Raw genomic sequence first — 16,491 nt, forward strand, 5'->3', positions numbered from 1 at the left:
GAAAATCTTTGGAGGGAGTTGAAAGTCCATGTTGCCCAGCAACAGCCCCAAAACATCACTGCTCTAGAGGAGATCTGCATGGAGGAATGGGCCAAAATACCAGCAACAGTGTGTGAAAACCTGTTGAAGACTTACAGAAAATGTTTGACCACTATCATTGCCAACAAAGGGTATATAACAAAGTATTGAGATAAACTTTTGTTATTGACCAAATACTTATTTTCCACCATAATTTGCAAAGAAATTCATAAAAAATCCTACAATATGATTTTCTGGATTTTTTTTCTTCTAATTTTGTCTGTCATAGTTGAAGTGTACCTATGATGAAAATTACAGGCCTCTCTCATCTTTTTAAGTGAGAGAACTTGCACAATTGGTGGCAGACTAAATACTTTTTTGCCCCACTGTATACAATTAGGGTGTAGAAATGTTATGCTCTTAGTGTAACCTTTATTTAACTAGGCAAGTCAGTTAAGAACAAATTCTTATTTACAAGGACATCCTACCCCTTCCTCCCAGTTGGGGAATTGAACCCCTGTCCCGCACATCACTGGGATTCTTTAGCTAAATAGCCAAGTACTGTAGCCTACTCCCAACTGTCACGTTGTACAGCACCATATTTTCCTTTCCATCCTAACAGAAACCCAGACGGTTTTTGATTTTTCTTGGATTAGAAACCACGTAATATTATATGCAAATTAATTAAGCAAAATTTCTTAAAGGTTTTAAATGTTCTAGTACAGCTGCTATTGATTGCTATCAAATGTTTCTCAAAGGTGCCCTCTGTTGGTCAAACTAGCACTAACTAGCATTAATGGTACCAGTGGTTGGCACTTAAATAACGTTCCATAGAATTCTGCGGCACCATGCAAGCTGTGCCGCCATGCAAGCTGCACATACAGTATATGCACATATGTGACATAGTAAGCCGTTTTTGGGGACCACTTTTGGATCGTGAGTGCTACTTTCATAACTACTGGCTAAAAAGTATTCAAAAGTACCAGAGAATCTCTTTTAAAGGATGCTTTCTCATGAGTGACTGTTTTTCTCTCTTTCAGGTTCTCTTATGTACCTGAATGAAGGCACACTCTTAAACAACGTCCGAGTGCGGTATAGTAAAGACAAGATTTATGTAAGATGTCCTCATCTCATTACAAATCAATTGTAGATTCATCCTAGGCCTTTAAGATAGACCATTCTCTTCCTGTAAGAGACATCTGTTGGTCATAGGCCTTGTTGTGAAATTCAGATGCTCTAGCTCTCGGGTGTCAAACTCATTCCACGGAGGGCCGAGTGTCTGTGGATGTTTGTTTTTTTCTTTTCAATTAGGCCTAGACAACCAGGTGAGGGGAGTTCTTTACTAATGAGTGACCTTCATTTCTCAATCAAGTACAAGGGACGAGTGAATACCCGCAGACACTCGGCCCTCCATGAAATGAGTTTGGCCACGTGTGCTCTAGCTCATGTGATGATTAAAAATGTGACTTTTTGCTACACAGACTTATGTGGCCAACATCTTGATTGCGGTGAACCCTTACTATGACATACCCAAACTGTACGCTCCAGAGACCATCAAGTCTTATCTGGGCCGGTCCTTGGGCACTCTACCACCTCACGTCTACGCTATCGGTGAGGGCAGACATCTCTATTACATCAGTGGCTGCTATACTGCCTGGTTACTGGTCATACATGTAGTGTGTTTAAATGTAAAGCAATGGCTACATTTGACATACATTTGAATAAAGCCTAGGACTATGTCATGTAAAAGTGTTGCCAAAGCATCAGATCATTACTTGATTGATTGTGTTTTCTTTGGCTTTCTGTCTTTCAGCGGACAAGGCTTACCGGGACATGAGGGTGCTGAAGATGAGCCAGTCTATCATAGTGTCTGGAGAATCTGGGGCCGGGAAGACAGAAAACACAAAGTTTGTCCTCAGGTCTGGCCTAAAATACTACTGACTACTATGATGTTGTTAGTTACTACAGACAACCTTTTAAAATATTAAAGATAGACTGAGCAAGACAACATTTCACAGCGTAAACAATGGGTCAATTTCCGCAACAATTAAGACTGTTGTAGCGCGAGACTAAACTTCTCAGCTGTTTTGGTCCTGTAGCTATCACGTTGAAGCAGTATGAAGCTCACCCTTGCATGTGCACAGTAACTCTGTGTGACTCTGGGTCTCAAAAGGCTTTTATTAGTGATTTTGAACAGTCAGCATGCTATTAAATTCAGTTTTCCTGGTTTTGTTTTTCCAGGATGTAGGTTTTTTTTCAGGTTTTCGCAAGTCCACATCAATGCTTAAACTACATTAGGAGGCCATTGTTTTACTGGTAGATATGTTAAGAAGTATTTCCTAGTACCTACCATACCACTGTTATGCTGTGAGCTGTTCCACATGACAACCAGTTGAGAGCTGTGCACTCTTGCCCAACAGATTTTCTGCTCAAAATAGGCAATGTGTACTGTGCGTTCTTGATAAATAATCTACAGACCTAATAGCTTTAGGAATTTCTTTATTTGTTTTATCAATTATTATGTAGCCTAAATTGAAAATAGCATTATTACAATATTTGTATCACTGGCACAAGTGGGCCACTGACGTGGATGATTGACAGACCCAGAGGGTTATATCAACCCCCCTGGGCCAGCGGGCAGCCCTGTATGTCAAGCCCTGATGTTGTGTAATGACGTTGGTCGTCAGTGTATAAGCCATGTTTTCTGTAATTTCAGTGATCTACAAGTAGGGCTGTCAAACAATATATATATATATTTTTTTTTATGGAGTTAATCGCAGGATTTGCTTACTAATCACGATTCAATGCAAATTATGGATTTGCTCAAATTGAGCTGTAATTTAAGTATTACAAGAATGTTGACGTTAGCTAAATCAGGTAAATTGATTAACGCACACTTTCTTTAACCTCGATGTCAACTTGTTTTGAAATCGCATTGTTTTTAGCTGTATAGATGATGTATTTTGGATGTTTTCAGTGTATTTTGAACGTTTTCAGACAATGCGATAAATCATGATGAAAAAATGTGTCCACTCAAATGACAAAAAGTTAACTTGAGTTGATAGCCCTAGTCCAAAGATTAACGTCATATACTGTAGCATCATTGCTATTCTTCATCCTATAGATATTTAACAACATCATACGGAACGGGTCAAGATATTGACGAGAGAATTGTTCAAGGTAGGATTTAACAAATAACTTCACCAATAACTTCCAAATCGTACTTTGGCCATCCAAAGTAGAAGAGATCACAATACATATTTTGTGCCTGTACATTTCAGCAAACCCCCTGCTTGAGGCGTTTGGAAACGCCAAGACAGTCAGAAATAACAACAGCAGTCGCTTTGGGAAATTTGTGGAAATCCACTTCAATGAAAAGGTTAGCCATCATTTTCTGTGGCTAATGCATTTTCAGCCTAAAAAGGAACTTCTGTATTTTGGTAAATTTCATTGTTGCTTCATTGGCCCACATTGTGTGTGTGTGTGTGACAGAATAAAGTGGTGGGTGGCTTCGTGTCCCACTACCTGCTGGAGAAGTCAAGGATTTGCATGCAGAGTAAAGAGGAGAGGAACTACCACATCTTCTACAGGCTATGTGCCGGAGCCTCTGAGGACATCAGACAGAGGCTGCACCTTGACTCCCCTGACAGCTTCAGGGTCAGTGGTACACACACACTATGCATACACAAGCTGGCATACTGCACAATCTAGAGGGTGACCTGTGTATTACTGTGGAGTGTAACTAGAGAGCATCTTTCGATACCAGGTTGGGAGGATGGAAGGATGAGTCCTTTCAAAGAATGCTGCAAATAGCACTCGCGTGTGAACTCCCTGTTCCCCATGCCTGACTAGGTTCTTTGCGAGAGAGATATTCTGTGTTCCTCTCCCTACCTAATGAAGCAACACACATCTTCCTGGCAAATTCTTCCACCATGATGCAAATTGTGTCAATTGGAAAATTCTATTGTATCGTTGGTTGAAAATGTTCCAGTGTGTTCTGTTTTAGTCTGACATTTTCCACCAACATTTTTCCCTTTTGACATAATATTGCTGCCAAGTGGTGTGAAAGTAGTCATAGACAACGATGAGGCTTTCGATTATGTCCACAACTGAACCAGATATAGGCATACCTCAGTTCATAAATGTAAATATATTCTCTATATGACCACTAGATGTCATGTGTGTTATATATAATATACAAAAGCCTCTCATTTATATTGTGGAGAGATTCTGCACACCTACTTACCATTTGTTTTTCAGCTGTGCCCCCAGTAAAACTAAGCTCACCTTTGTGAACTTGGGATTTGTAATGTAATTATAATTACGATCAGTGTTCTAGAACCAACACCCACACTAAAGGTGTTAGGGGATTGCCTAAATGAGTTGGTTAATTTCACCTGCGCTCTAAACAACTCTATAATAACACTAATATAATAATATACCATTTAACTGACTCTTTTATCCAAATCGACTTTGTCATGAGTACATACATTTTATTTAAATATATTTAACCCTTTACACTCATACGGGTTGAAAATGGCAGATTTGATAAGCGCCTAAATTGGAACACAGTGGCTGTACAGTAATGTGCTATACAGGATGTCAGAGCTCAGGGTCTCCGTTTGACAGCTCTGTATGGGTTTTGACTGACAGACGTTCTGAACTTGGGCACCGCGTGTGACGAGAAGTTGCCCCCATTCCTCCCGCTAATTGGGAAAATTTCGCAAGTATTTTGTTGTCTGAGTGAGGGAAATACTGTAAGTTACGAGGACTCTATGTATTTTGAAAGACGACGTGATGATTATAATAATTAGAACTTTGATGTTATACAAGCAAGCCATGCACCTGTGAGTTCAAATGTGCACTTCATATTTCCATATCATAAAACTCACATAGTGAGTCAACATTTATGATTGATATGTTTGATGTTACAAGATGACATGGCATAATACCCTGGGTTGTCCTAAACAGAATGACCCTTGGTTTGTTGTATTGTGAAGAAAATTGGCAACGGACCACACATCTGAATGCACTCCATTCTATGCGCACAAAAGTTCCAATCTGTTTCTCGGAATTACCTTTTGAAAGCCTTGTATTTTATCAGTCGTGTTGGCAACAGAACAAGCTTTCAAATTATGTCCACCTGACCCAGATTATGATTAATAATGGACTGTTTTTGGATCGCGTAAACAGCCAGAATAATTGTGTAAAGGCAGGAATGCAGGGCTGTGGTCCAAACAAAACACAGTTCGGGGAGCTGAAAAAAAGCACCTTATAGTTTAAGACTCTTCTTTGAGTCAGAAAATGGCATTAGAATTACTTAGGAACTGGCACACTTTGGAGACAGTGTGTGGCCACTTTTAAACACTAGTTAGACCTCAATACAAACTTTGTAATATTTTTGTATTATGTTGCACCTACCCCAAATTTCCCAAGAACATTCTTATCATGTTACTGAATGTATCCAGGTTATTTTCAGATTTTGTTATCAACAAATGCGGCTTAGTGTAGACAATTTCGACTGCACATATAAATCAAGAGTGTAATGTTTGGATTCAGTCTTGTTTCAGATGAACTGTTGTCCTTACCTTTAGTCAAATAATTTCCCCATAATCTCCAAACTGTTCCCTTTTAATTACCACGATGGTTATGCATATTCTTTCGATATTTCTTCTGTAAGAAATATTTCAATTTAGCCCTATCCATATAGGCCAAGGGGGTTAAACGGAATGTTATTGAGACCAAGGCCTGATTTTCAAGGGAACAGTGCACACAGTCATACAAATTCACAATATTTACAATTCTAACGCAATCAAAACATAGTATGTATAAGTAATTTAAAAGAAGTAACTTACAAAACACGATCATGAAATACAAACACATTCCTCCGTAAAAAAAGCAAACTATCTGAACTGTCCCAGCGGCACCAAAACATCCAACCTTAGAGTTCTGGAGGTCATTCCACAAGGAAGGTGCAAAAAAAACTAAACACACATTTACCTAGCCCAGTGGAGACTGAAGGGATCTCCAGAGTTAGCCATCCCTGTGATCGGGTTTGGTGACTCGTATGTCTGTAATTTAACAATGAAGTAAGGTATGGCGGAAGTTTGCACACGAGGACATTATAAACAACAAGAGAGCAGTGCCTTTATCTACGAGATTTAAGAGAGGGCCAGACCACTTTCTGATACAGAATGCAGTGTGGTGTGTACTGAGCCTATCGCCCATAATAAAGTGGAGTGCCCGATGATGAACTGCGTCCAATGGCTTCAATACAGTGGCAGCTGCATTCATATGGACGATATCGCCACAGTCTGAAGCCGGAATGAATGTCGACAGAATTTTTTGTTTTCTGCTATTTAACAAAAGGCATGCCCTATCCTTTAAAGGAAGCACATTTGAATTATTCTTAACTAACTCATCAATATCCTTTTTGAAAGATAGCTTTTCGTCAATCCAGAATACCCAGATATTTATAAATGGGGACACGATCAATGTGGGCACCATCCAATGTAAATATGCATGGATCATACAATACATTTTTAAGCTTTTTGGAAAATAACAAAGTTTACATACACCTTTGCCAAGTACATTTAAACTCAGTTTTTCACAATTCCTGACATTTAATCATAGTAAAAAATCCCTGTCTTAGGTCAGTTAGGATCACCACTTTATTTTAAGAATGTGAAATGTCAAAATAAGAGTTATTTCTTTCAGCTTTTATTTCTTTCATCACATTCCCAGTGGGTCAGAAGTTTACATACACTGAATTAGCATTTGGTAGCATTGCCTTTAAATTGTTTAACTTGGGTCAAACATTGCGGGAAGCCTTGCACAAGTTTCCCACAATATGTTGGGTGAATTCTGGCCCATTCTTCCTAACAAAGCTGATGTAACTGAATCAGGCTGTAGGCCTCCTTGCTCGCACACACTTTTTCAGTTCTGCCACAAATTTTCTATAGAATTGAGGTCAGGGCTTTGTGATGGCCACTCCAAAACCTTGACTTTGTTGTCCTTAAGCCATTTTGCCACAACTTTGGAAGTATGCTTGGGATCATTGTCCATTAGGAAGACCCTTTTACGAACAAGCTTTAACTTTCCTGACTGATGTCTTGAGATGTTGCTTCAATATATCCACATAATTTTCCTACCTCATGATGCCATCTATTTTGTGAAGTGCACCAGTCCCTCCTGCAGCAAAGCACCCCCACAACATGATGCTCCCACCCATGTGCTTCACAGTTGGGATGGTGTTCTTCGGCTTGCAAGCCTCCCCCTTTTTCCTCCAAACATAACAATGGTCTTTATGGCCAAACAGTTCTATTTTTCTTTCATCGGACCAGAGGACATTTCTCCACAAAGTACAATCTTTGTCAACATGTGCAGTTGCAAACCGTAGTCTGGCTTTTTTATGGCGGTTTTGGAGCAGTGGCATCTTCCTTGCTGAACGGCCTTTCAGGTTAAGACGATATAGGACTTGTTTTACTGTTGTTATAGATACTTTTGTACTTGTTTTCTTCAGCATCTTCACAAGGCCCTTTGCTGTTGTTCTGCGATTGATTTGCACTTTTCGCACCAAAGTACGTTCATCTCTAAGAGACAGAACGCATCTCCTTCCTGAGCGGTATGACGTCTGCGTGGTCCTATGGTGTTTGCACTTGTGTTCTATTGTTTGTACAGATGAACGCAGTACCTGGTTTCCTTTGATTGTCCCATGATTTCAAGCAAATAGGCACTGAGTTTGAAGGTAGGCCTTGAAATACATCTCAGGTACACCTCCAATTGACTCAATTGTCAATTAGCCTATCAAAAGCTTCTAAAGCCATGACATTTTATGGAATTTTCCAAGCTGTTTAAAGGCACAGTCAACTTAGTGTATGTAAACTCTTGACCCACTGGAATTGTGATACAGTGAATTATAAGTGAAATTATCTGTCTGTAAACAATTGTTGGAAAAAAATACTTGTGTCATGCATAAAGTAGATGTCCTAACCGACTTACCAAAACTATAGTTTGTTAACAAGACATTTTTGGAGTGGTTGAAAAATGAGTTTTAATGACTCCAACCTAAGGTTATGTAAACTTCCGACTTCAACTGTATACTTAGTTTTACCTACATTAAGTACCAATTTCAGTTTAACAAAGGCTTAGCAAAAGAGGTAGATTGTAGTTCTGAAAGAGCCTTGTGAACAGAAGGGTCAACAGAATACACAATAGTATCATCTGCATGCAAGTGGAGGATACAATTTCTTAATAACAAACCAATATTGTTTATATACACTGAACAAAAATATAAGATTGTACTGAGTTTCAGTTCAAATAAGGAAGTCTGTCAATTTAAATAAATGAATTGGGCCATAATCTATGGATTTCACATGACTGGGAATACAGATATGCATCTGTTGGACACAGACACCTTTTAAAAAAGTAGGGGCGTAGATCAGAAAACCAGTCAGTATCTGGTGTGACCACCATTTGCCTCATGCAGTGCGACATGTCTCCTTCGCATAGAGTTGACCAGGCTGTTGATTGTGGCCTGTGGAATGTTGTCCCACTCCTCTTCAACTGCTGTGCGAAGTTGCTGGATATTGGTGGGAACTTGAACACGCTGTTGTACATGTCGATCCAGAGCATCCCAAACATGCTCAGTGGGTGACATGTCTAGGTGAGTATGCAGGCCATGGAAGAACTTGGCCATTTTCAGCTTCCAGGAATTGTGTACTGATCCTTGCGACATGACCATGCATTTTCATGCTGAAACCTGATGGCGGTGGATGAATGGCACAACAATGGGCCTCAGGATCTCATCACGGTATCTCTGTGCATTCGAATTGCCATCTGTAGCTTATGCCTGCCCATACCATAACCCCACTGCCACCATAGGGCACAATGTTGACATCAGCAAACCGCTGGCCCACAGGACGCCATACATGCTGTCTGCCATCTGCCCAGTACAAACCAGGATTCATCCATGAAGAGCACACTTCTCCAGTGTGCCAGTGACTATTAAAGGTGAGCATTTGCCCACTGATGTCGGTTACGACGCCAAACTGCAGTCCGGTCATGCTCCCTCAACTTAAGACATCTGTGGTATTGTGTTGAGACAACTCCTTTACAGTGGTGCCTAGTGACTTGGATCTACAGTTGCGCTCAGCTCAACACTGGGATAGCTTTTGAGTAAGTTTGCGGGGTCATTGTAACACATGGTAATGTGTGAAACTTACTCCTCAGCCTGAAGTGCCCCCCACTTGCACCAGCAAATAACAAACTTTTCATGTTGCGGTGACTAGTAAGACCTAGACACCTAATAGTCACAATGAACAGAGTAGGAAGTCACCTGTCAAAATAATTATCTGAAACAGTGTTCCATCATGGCAGCAGAGCCATAGTAGTTGAGGAAAATAATGTGACAAAAAATGTCATATTTACCATTGACAACAAGTTAAATGCAGAGACAACACTAGAGTATGGAATCTAATTTCAATAAATCAGAGAAGAGAGTACATGTTGTTTTAGCCTGTAAGCTTTATTAATTTGACCTCCTGGGGAGAAATCCACAGACACTTCTCTGAAGCCCCCCGAGAAAGCTGTCTACGGACCTGCATTGGACAATTCTCTCACTGTAATGATACATACGGAAGCTTGTTTCAGGAAGTCGTCTGCTGGTGACTTTCCATCTCAAAGTACTCTCAAACAGCTCAGCCCAAACCTGTAGTCAAGGGTTGATGAACCCTGGCTCTCTGGAACTTTCCTCAACCTGTTATGATTGGTTGACAAGGTCACAACTTGGGACTTTGACACTGTGTACAGTCTCTGTTACACTATGCCATGACAATTTTAATTGCCAAATATTTTAATAAAGTTACTGTTCATTAGTAGTAAAGGCTTACATTTAATGACCGGCATTTTTAGTAACACAGTATGTTTTCTACATGAACACAAAGTTCAAATGTCATATGTCTTTGCGTGTTTTGCCATTATCTGTTGTCATAATACATACCTTCTGAAAGAGGTCATGCCATCTCTTCTGCCTCGGAGCTGGCCTGTTGCCCGATCGGCAGGCCAAACCCCTGTGGTGGCAAATGTTCCCAAGCGGGACATCAACTCCTTTATGGGGCTTTTTAAACATCTGAAACCAACATGATGAGTGTGTCACACTACTGAAAGAACCATTAGCAATACATAGTAAACCTAATGTAAACAAGGCTAATACTACAGTCAGCCCACAAGAATACATGGTGGTGTTGCGAAATTTGTCAGTATTCAAGCAAGTAGGCCAATCAAGCATCATGGCAAATTAGTCAACTTAGGCTATATCAGGGAGGCTATATCATGGACTGATTGATTTTACATAGGTAATGTTAGCTATGGCTAGAGACATTTATAACCATATTATAGTTTGTCCCCTGGATATCAAAGCATTGACATCAAAGCATTGACATCAAAGCATTATCTAACTTAGCTGGCATAATAATATAGCTACCTAGCTAGCTAGTCAAAAGAAAATGAGGTGACGCTAACTATGAAAGCTCCCCCATTTGAAAAATAATGCTACTGTAACATTACAGATAGCTAGATAGCTAATGAACTTAGCGAGCTGAATAGCATTTACTGAAACGGACTAACTTAACCGTGGTAACATTAGCAGATTGCATTATATTTTAGATATAACCAACTTTGATAGTTCTCACTAACCTATGAAAATGAATGCGAGAGCTACTTTACTGTACTTTACTGCTACTTTAACTTTACTGTACCATTACAATGCTAGCTAGCTAGCTTGCCACGCAGCTAAGTTAAGCAACAACTATTGATAGCTACAAGTGGGCTCTGGTTAATATTTATGGGGCGGCAGGTAGCCTAGTAGTTAGTGCCTTGGGCCAGTAACCGAAAGATTGCCGGATGGACTCTCCGACCTGACAAGGTAAACGTCGGTCGTTCTGCCCCTGAACATGGCAGTTAACTCACTGTTCCCTGGTAGGCCGTCAATGTAAATAAGAATTTGTTCTTAACTGACTTGCCTATTTGAATGAAGGTTCAATTTAAAAAATTATAATAGTAAATATCACCATTGCAGTAGCTTTCATGTTTTTAATCTTACCTTGTTGTATGAAAAGCTGATAGTCCAGGAGAAGGTTAGTTGGCTGGCTGGCTGGCTGGCTGGCTGGCTGGCTACAGTTCTGTCTCGATCGTGTAGTGTCTGGACGTCTCGATCGTGTAGTGTCTGGACGTCTCTATTTTATTTCCAGGTGGTTGTCTGAGTCAACCAATAGTGTCGCACCCCTCCATCTTTCAAAAGTTGGAAAGATGGAGGTGTGCGACGCTAGAGGCTGTGTCCTTCTTCCAAATAATTAGAAGTTATACATGACTGGCTTTTGAAACATGCACAGCGAGATGATTGGACATGGCTGACAGCCTAATGTGAGTAAAATAGCACCATGTTCTACCAAGTGAGTTACAGGGGTACAACAATTATAGTTGTTCTTTTGGGTATTTTTCACGGTATGATTATAGCAGGTCTACACAGTGACAGTCACATCAACAGAAGCAATAAACTAAACTCAGCAAAAAAAGAAACGTCCTCTCACGGTCAACTGTGTTTATTTTCAGCAAACTAACATGTGTAAATATTTGTATGAACATAACAAGATTGAACAACTGAGACATATACTGAACAAGTTCCACAGACATGTGACTAACAGAAATGAAATAATGAATCCCTGAACAAAGGGGGGTCAAAATCAAAAGTAACAGTCAGTATCTGGTGTGGCCACCAGCTGCATTAACTACTGCAGTGCATTTCCTCCTCATGGACTGCACCAGAGTTGCCAGTTTTTGCTGTGAGACGTTACTCCACTCTTCCACCAAGGCACCTGCAAGTTCACTGACATTTCTGGGGGGAATGGCCCTAGCCCTCACCCTCTGATCCAACAGATCCCAGACATGCTCAATGGGATTGAGCTGGCCATGGCAGAACACTGACATTCCTGTCTTGCAGGAAATCACGCACAGAACAAGCAGTATGGCTTGCGGCGTTGTCATGCTGGAGGGTCATGTCAGGATGAGCCTGCAGGAAGGGTACCACATGAGGGAGGAGGATGTCTTCCCTGTAACGCACAGCGTTGAGATTGCCTGCAATAACAAGAAGCTCAGTCCGATGATGCTGTGACACACCGCCCCAGACCATGACAGACCCTCCAACTCCAAATAGATCCCGCTCGAGGGTACAGGCCTCGGTGTAATGCTCATTCCTTCGACGATAAACGTGAATCCGACCATCACCCCTGGTGAGAAAAAACTAACTCGTTAGTGAAGACACCTTTTTTCCAGTCCTGTCTGGTCCTGCGACGGTGGGTTTGTGCCCATAGGTGACGTTGTTGCCGGTGATGCCTTACAACAGGCCTACAAGCCCTCAGTCCAGCCTCTCTCAGCCTATTGCGGACAGTCTGAACACTGATGGAGGGATTGTGCATTCCTGATGTAACCTGGGCAGTTGTTGTTGCCATCCTGTACCTGTCCCGCAGGTGTGATGTTCGGATGTACCGATCCTGTGCAGGTGTTGTTACACGTGGTCTGACACTGCGAGGACGATCAGCTGTCCGTCCTGTCTCCCTGTAGCGCTGTCTTAGGCGTCTCACAGTTCGGACATTGCAATTTATTGCCCTGGCCACATCTGCAGTCCTCATGCCTCCTTGCAGCATGCCTACGGCATGTTCATGCAGATGAGCAGGGACCCTGGGCATCCTTCTTTTGGTGTTTTCCAGAGTCAGTAGAAAGGCCTCTTTAGTGTCCTAAGTTTTCATAACTGTGACCTTAATTGCCTACCGTCTGTAAGCTGTTAGTGTCGACCGTTCCACAGATGCATGTTCATTAATTGTTTATGGTTAATTGAACACGCTTGGGAAACAGTGTTTAAACCCTTTACAATGAAGATCTATCAAGCTATTTGGATTTTTATGAATTATCTTTGAAAGACAGGGTCCTACAAAAGGGCCATTTCTTTTTTATTGAGTTTACAATGAAATTAAAGCCAAGTGAACTGTGAAGCCACGTTTGGATATTACATAGTTAATCTTTGAACATGACAAAAACAATGCCACCGTTCTTGCATGCATTGTTACCCTACAACATTTATTAATAACATATATACGGGCTTATAGGTTGTGTCATTTCTGGAATGCTAATTGTTTGTGTATGCTCTCCTTTGTCCCTCATAGTATTTGAATCGAGGATGCACGAGATACTTTGCCAGCAAGGACACAGACAAACAGATCATGCAGAATCGCAAGAGTCCTGAGGTACTGTACCTTTCAGCTTATTGTCTTCCACCTCTCTTCAATGTAGAAAATAAATAAATAACCCTGGAACTTTGACTGGTACTAATATGTGTATATATATATATATATTTATTTTTATTTTTTTTTACTTTTATTTAACTAGGCAAGTCAGTTAAGAACAAATTCTTATTTTCAATGACTGCCTAGGAACAGTGGGTTAACTGCCTGTTCAGGGGCAGAGCGACAGACTTGCCAGCTCAGGAGTCTTGAACTTGCAACCTTCCGGTTGCTAGTCCAACACTCTAACCACTAGGCTACCCTGCTTTTACTCCTTTTTTGTGATATCCAATTGGTAGTTGCAGTCTTGTCCCATCGCTGCAACTCCTCTACGGACTTGGGAGAGGCGAAGGTCGAGAGCTATGCATCCTCTGAAACATGGCCCTGCCAAGCCGCACTGTTTATTGACACACTGCTCGCTTTACCCAGAAGCCAACCGCACCAATGTGCCGGAGGAAACACCGTACAACTGGCGACCGAAGTCAGCATGCATGTGCCCGGCCCGTCACAGGAGTTGCTAGTGCGCGATGGGACAAGGACATCCCGGCCGGCCAAACCCTCCCCTAACCCGGACAACGCTGGTCCAATTGTCCGCCGCCTCATGGGTCTGTCTCCCTGTTGCGGCCAGCTGTAACAGCTTGGGATAGCTGTAACAGCTTGGGATAGAACCCAGGTCTGTAGTGACGCCTCTAGCACTGACATGCAGTGCATTAGACCGATGCACCACTCGGGTGGCTCTAAGACAAGATTTTTTTAATGGAAAAACTGTGTTACTCTAGTAAAAGGAGGATAAACTGCACTGATTCCAGCAAAACAAAATGTGCCTAGGTTCTGAAGACTGAGCCTCCTCATGCTAGCCAGCTGGAAAACAACAACATAGGACACATTTTCAATGTATTGGTATTTAACTATGTTTTTGTCGATTGTAGGACTGTAGCCACAGAATTCTACATTCGTAAAAGGCTAATATCGGCCGATAACATTGGTCACCCAATAAATCAGTCGGAATCTAGTCATAGTATCGATATTAGTATTTTTGAGGCATCATTTCCAAATCAACCCGAAAGTAGTGTTGTCTGTACGATACTGAATGTTATCTTGAAGCAGACTAAACTCTATGGTCCTTTTTACACCTACTTTTGTAAAATATTATGTTCTATAGCTTGCAAAATAAACAAATGTGACTCTGGGTGACAAGGCTGTTTTTCCAACAAGAAGGTTGTATATGTATATGTTTTTTTTTATGGCTTCCTTGCGAAAGTATCTAAAATGTATTGTGTCACATATAGATGATTAGAACATACCAGTGTCTACATATATGAAAATGGAGCGTGGTTAACAAGATAAGAAGAAAGTTCCTGAAATATGCTTCTCTGTGTGATCACAGGGTAGGATTAAAGGAAGAAAAACACAGATTTTCAAAACTTGCAACGAGTTTCTAGCCAGAGGGAGGTCACCGCTAATCCCCACGTCACCGCTCATCTCATAGTATTTCAAAATCACTGTTTTAAAATGTTTTTATTTTATTATATTAATCGGGTATAACTTTCTTTGTAAAAATGCACCGTTTTCACATACAGTGCATTTGGAAAGTATTCAGACCCCTTGACTTTTTCCACATTTTGTTACGTTACAGCCTTCTAAAATGTATTTAAATTGGGGTTTTTCACCCTCAAATCTACTCACAATGCTCCATAATGACAAAGCAAAAACAGGTTTTTAGAAATCATATTTACATAAGTATTCAGACCCTTTACTTAGTATTTTGTTGAAGCACCCTTGGCAGTGATTACAGCCTTGAGTCTTTTTGGGTATGACGCTACAAGCTTTGCACACCTGTATTTGGGGAGTTTCTCCCATTCTTCTCTGCAGATCTTCTTAAGATCTGTAAGGTTGAATGGGGAAGTGTCGCTGCCCAGCTATTTCCAGGTTTCTCCAGAGATATTAGATCAGGTTCAAGTCCAGGCTCTGGCTGCGCCACTCCTGCGTTGTCTTGGCTGTGTGCTTAGGGTCGTTGTCCTGTTGGAAGGTGAACCTTCACCCCAGTCTGAGGTACTGAGAGCTCTGAAACAGGTTTTTTTTCAAGGATCTCTTTGGACTTCCACCAATTGGAGTAAACTAATAAACAATAACACTTAGGCTTCTACCTTCAGTTTATACATCTTATACACATTTTACAGACACAATCTATTTTACAATAGTTATATTTTGTTTATTTTTAGTCCTTCCTCTATTTCTGATTTTTGTTTTCTATTTGTAACTGTGCTATTTCACAGAATTTCTGTACCTATATACATTTTACAGACCCCGTATGTTTTACATTGGTTATATTGTTATTAGTCCCACCCTTCAGCTCCATTCAACCCCTCCCATCTATCTCTCAACACCATCCATTTTGGATTTCTATTTGCCATATATTTTTTAACTGAGCTGTGATGCTTCACAAAAGTACTGAATCTTTCTATTCTCATAGCTTCTACAGATTGTAAATTAAAGATAACATTTTTTGCAAAAATAATTATTATATTATTGATTGATTGACTATGGCTTTTCAAATCACCCAGTATTCCTATCTGCAGCGTTAGTTCTAGGCAAATGTTGCAATTCTTCAGCTATTCCTATTCCAGGACCGGTCACCAAAAACGAGCTACTTATGCTACATTTGCTCCATTCATCTTTCCCTCGATCCTGACTAGTCTCACCGTCCCTGTCGCTCAAAAACGTCCCCACAGCATCACCGTAGGGATGGTGGCAGGTTTCCTCCAGACTTAATGCTTGCCATTCAGGGAGTCATCAGACCAGAGAATCTTGTTTCTCATGGTCTGAGAGTCCTTTAGGTACATTTTGGCAAACACCAAGTGGGCTATCATGTGCCTTTTACCGAGGAGTGGCTTTCATCTGGTCACTCTACCATAAATGCCTGATTGTTGGAGTCCCACTGGAAGGTTCTCCCATCTCCACAGAGGAACTATGGAGCTCTTTTAGAGTTACCATCGGGTTTTTGGTCACCTCTCTGACCAAGGCCCTTCTCCCCCGATTGCTCAGTTTGGCCGGGCGGCCTGCTCTAGAAAGAGTCTTGGTGATGATGGAGGACACTGTGTTCTTGGGAACCTTCAATGCTGCTGAAATGTTTTGGTAC

The 16,491-nt window shown here is 41.0% G+C and overlaps 1 protein-coding gene across 6 annotated transcripts in view; it reads left to right on the forward strand.

The window, feature by feature from the left end:
* Positions 1 to 16,491, forward strand: part of LOC118368501 (unconventional myosin-VI-like) — a 94,449-nt gene that overhangs the window by 28,238 nt on the left and 49,720 nt on the right. For all 6 annotated transcript variants that reach the window (XR_008093179.1, XM_035752643.2, XM_035752645.2 and 3 more), the window contains exons 4-10: positions 1,059 to 1,132; positions 1,500 to 1,629; positions 1,832 to 1,937; positions 3,143 to 3,198; positions 3,300 to 3,397; positions 3,511 to 3,675; positions 13,236 to 13,316. Coding sequence is in view for 5 of the 6 variants with exons in the window: in XM_035752643.2 (XP_035608536.2) it covers positions 1,059 to 1,132; positions 1,500 to 1,629; positions 1,832 to 1,937; positions 3,143 to 3,198; positions 3,300 to 3,397; positions 3,511 to 3,675; positions 13,236 to 13,316 (710 nt within the window). In the remaining variant the exon portion in view is untranslated. The remainder of the gene's footprint in view (positions 1 to 1,058; positions 1,133 to 1,499; positions 1,630 to 1,831; positions 1,938 to 3,142; positions 3,199 to 3,299; positions 3,398 to 3,510; positions 3,676 to 13,235; positions 13,317 to 16,491) is intronic.

The sequence above is a fragment of the Oncorhynchus keta genome, chromosome 35, assembly GCF_023373465.1.
Source record: "Oncorhynchus keta strain PuntledgeMale-10-30-2019 chromosome 35, Oket_V2, whole genome shotgun sequence".
NCBI lineage: Eukaryota > Metazoa > Chordata > Actinopteri > Salmoniformes > Salmonidae > Oncorhynchus > Oncorhynchus keta.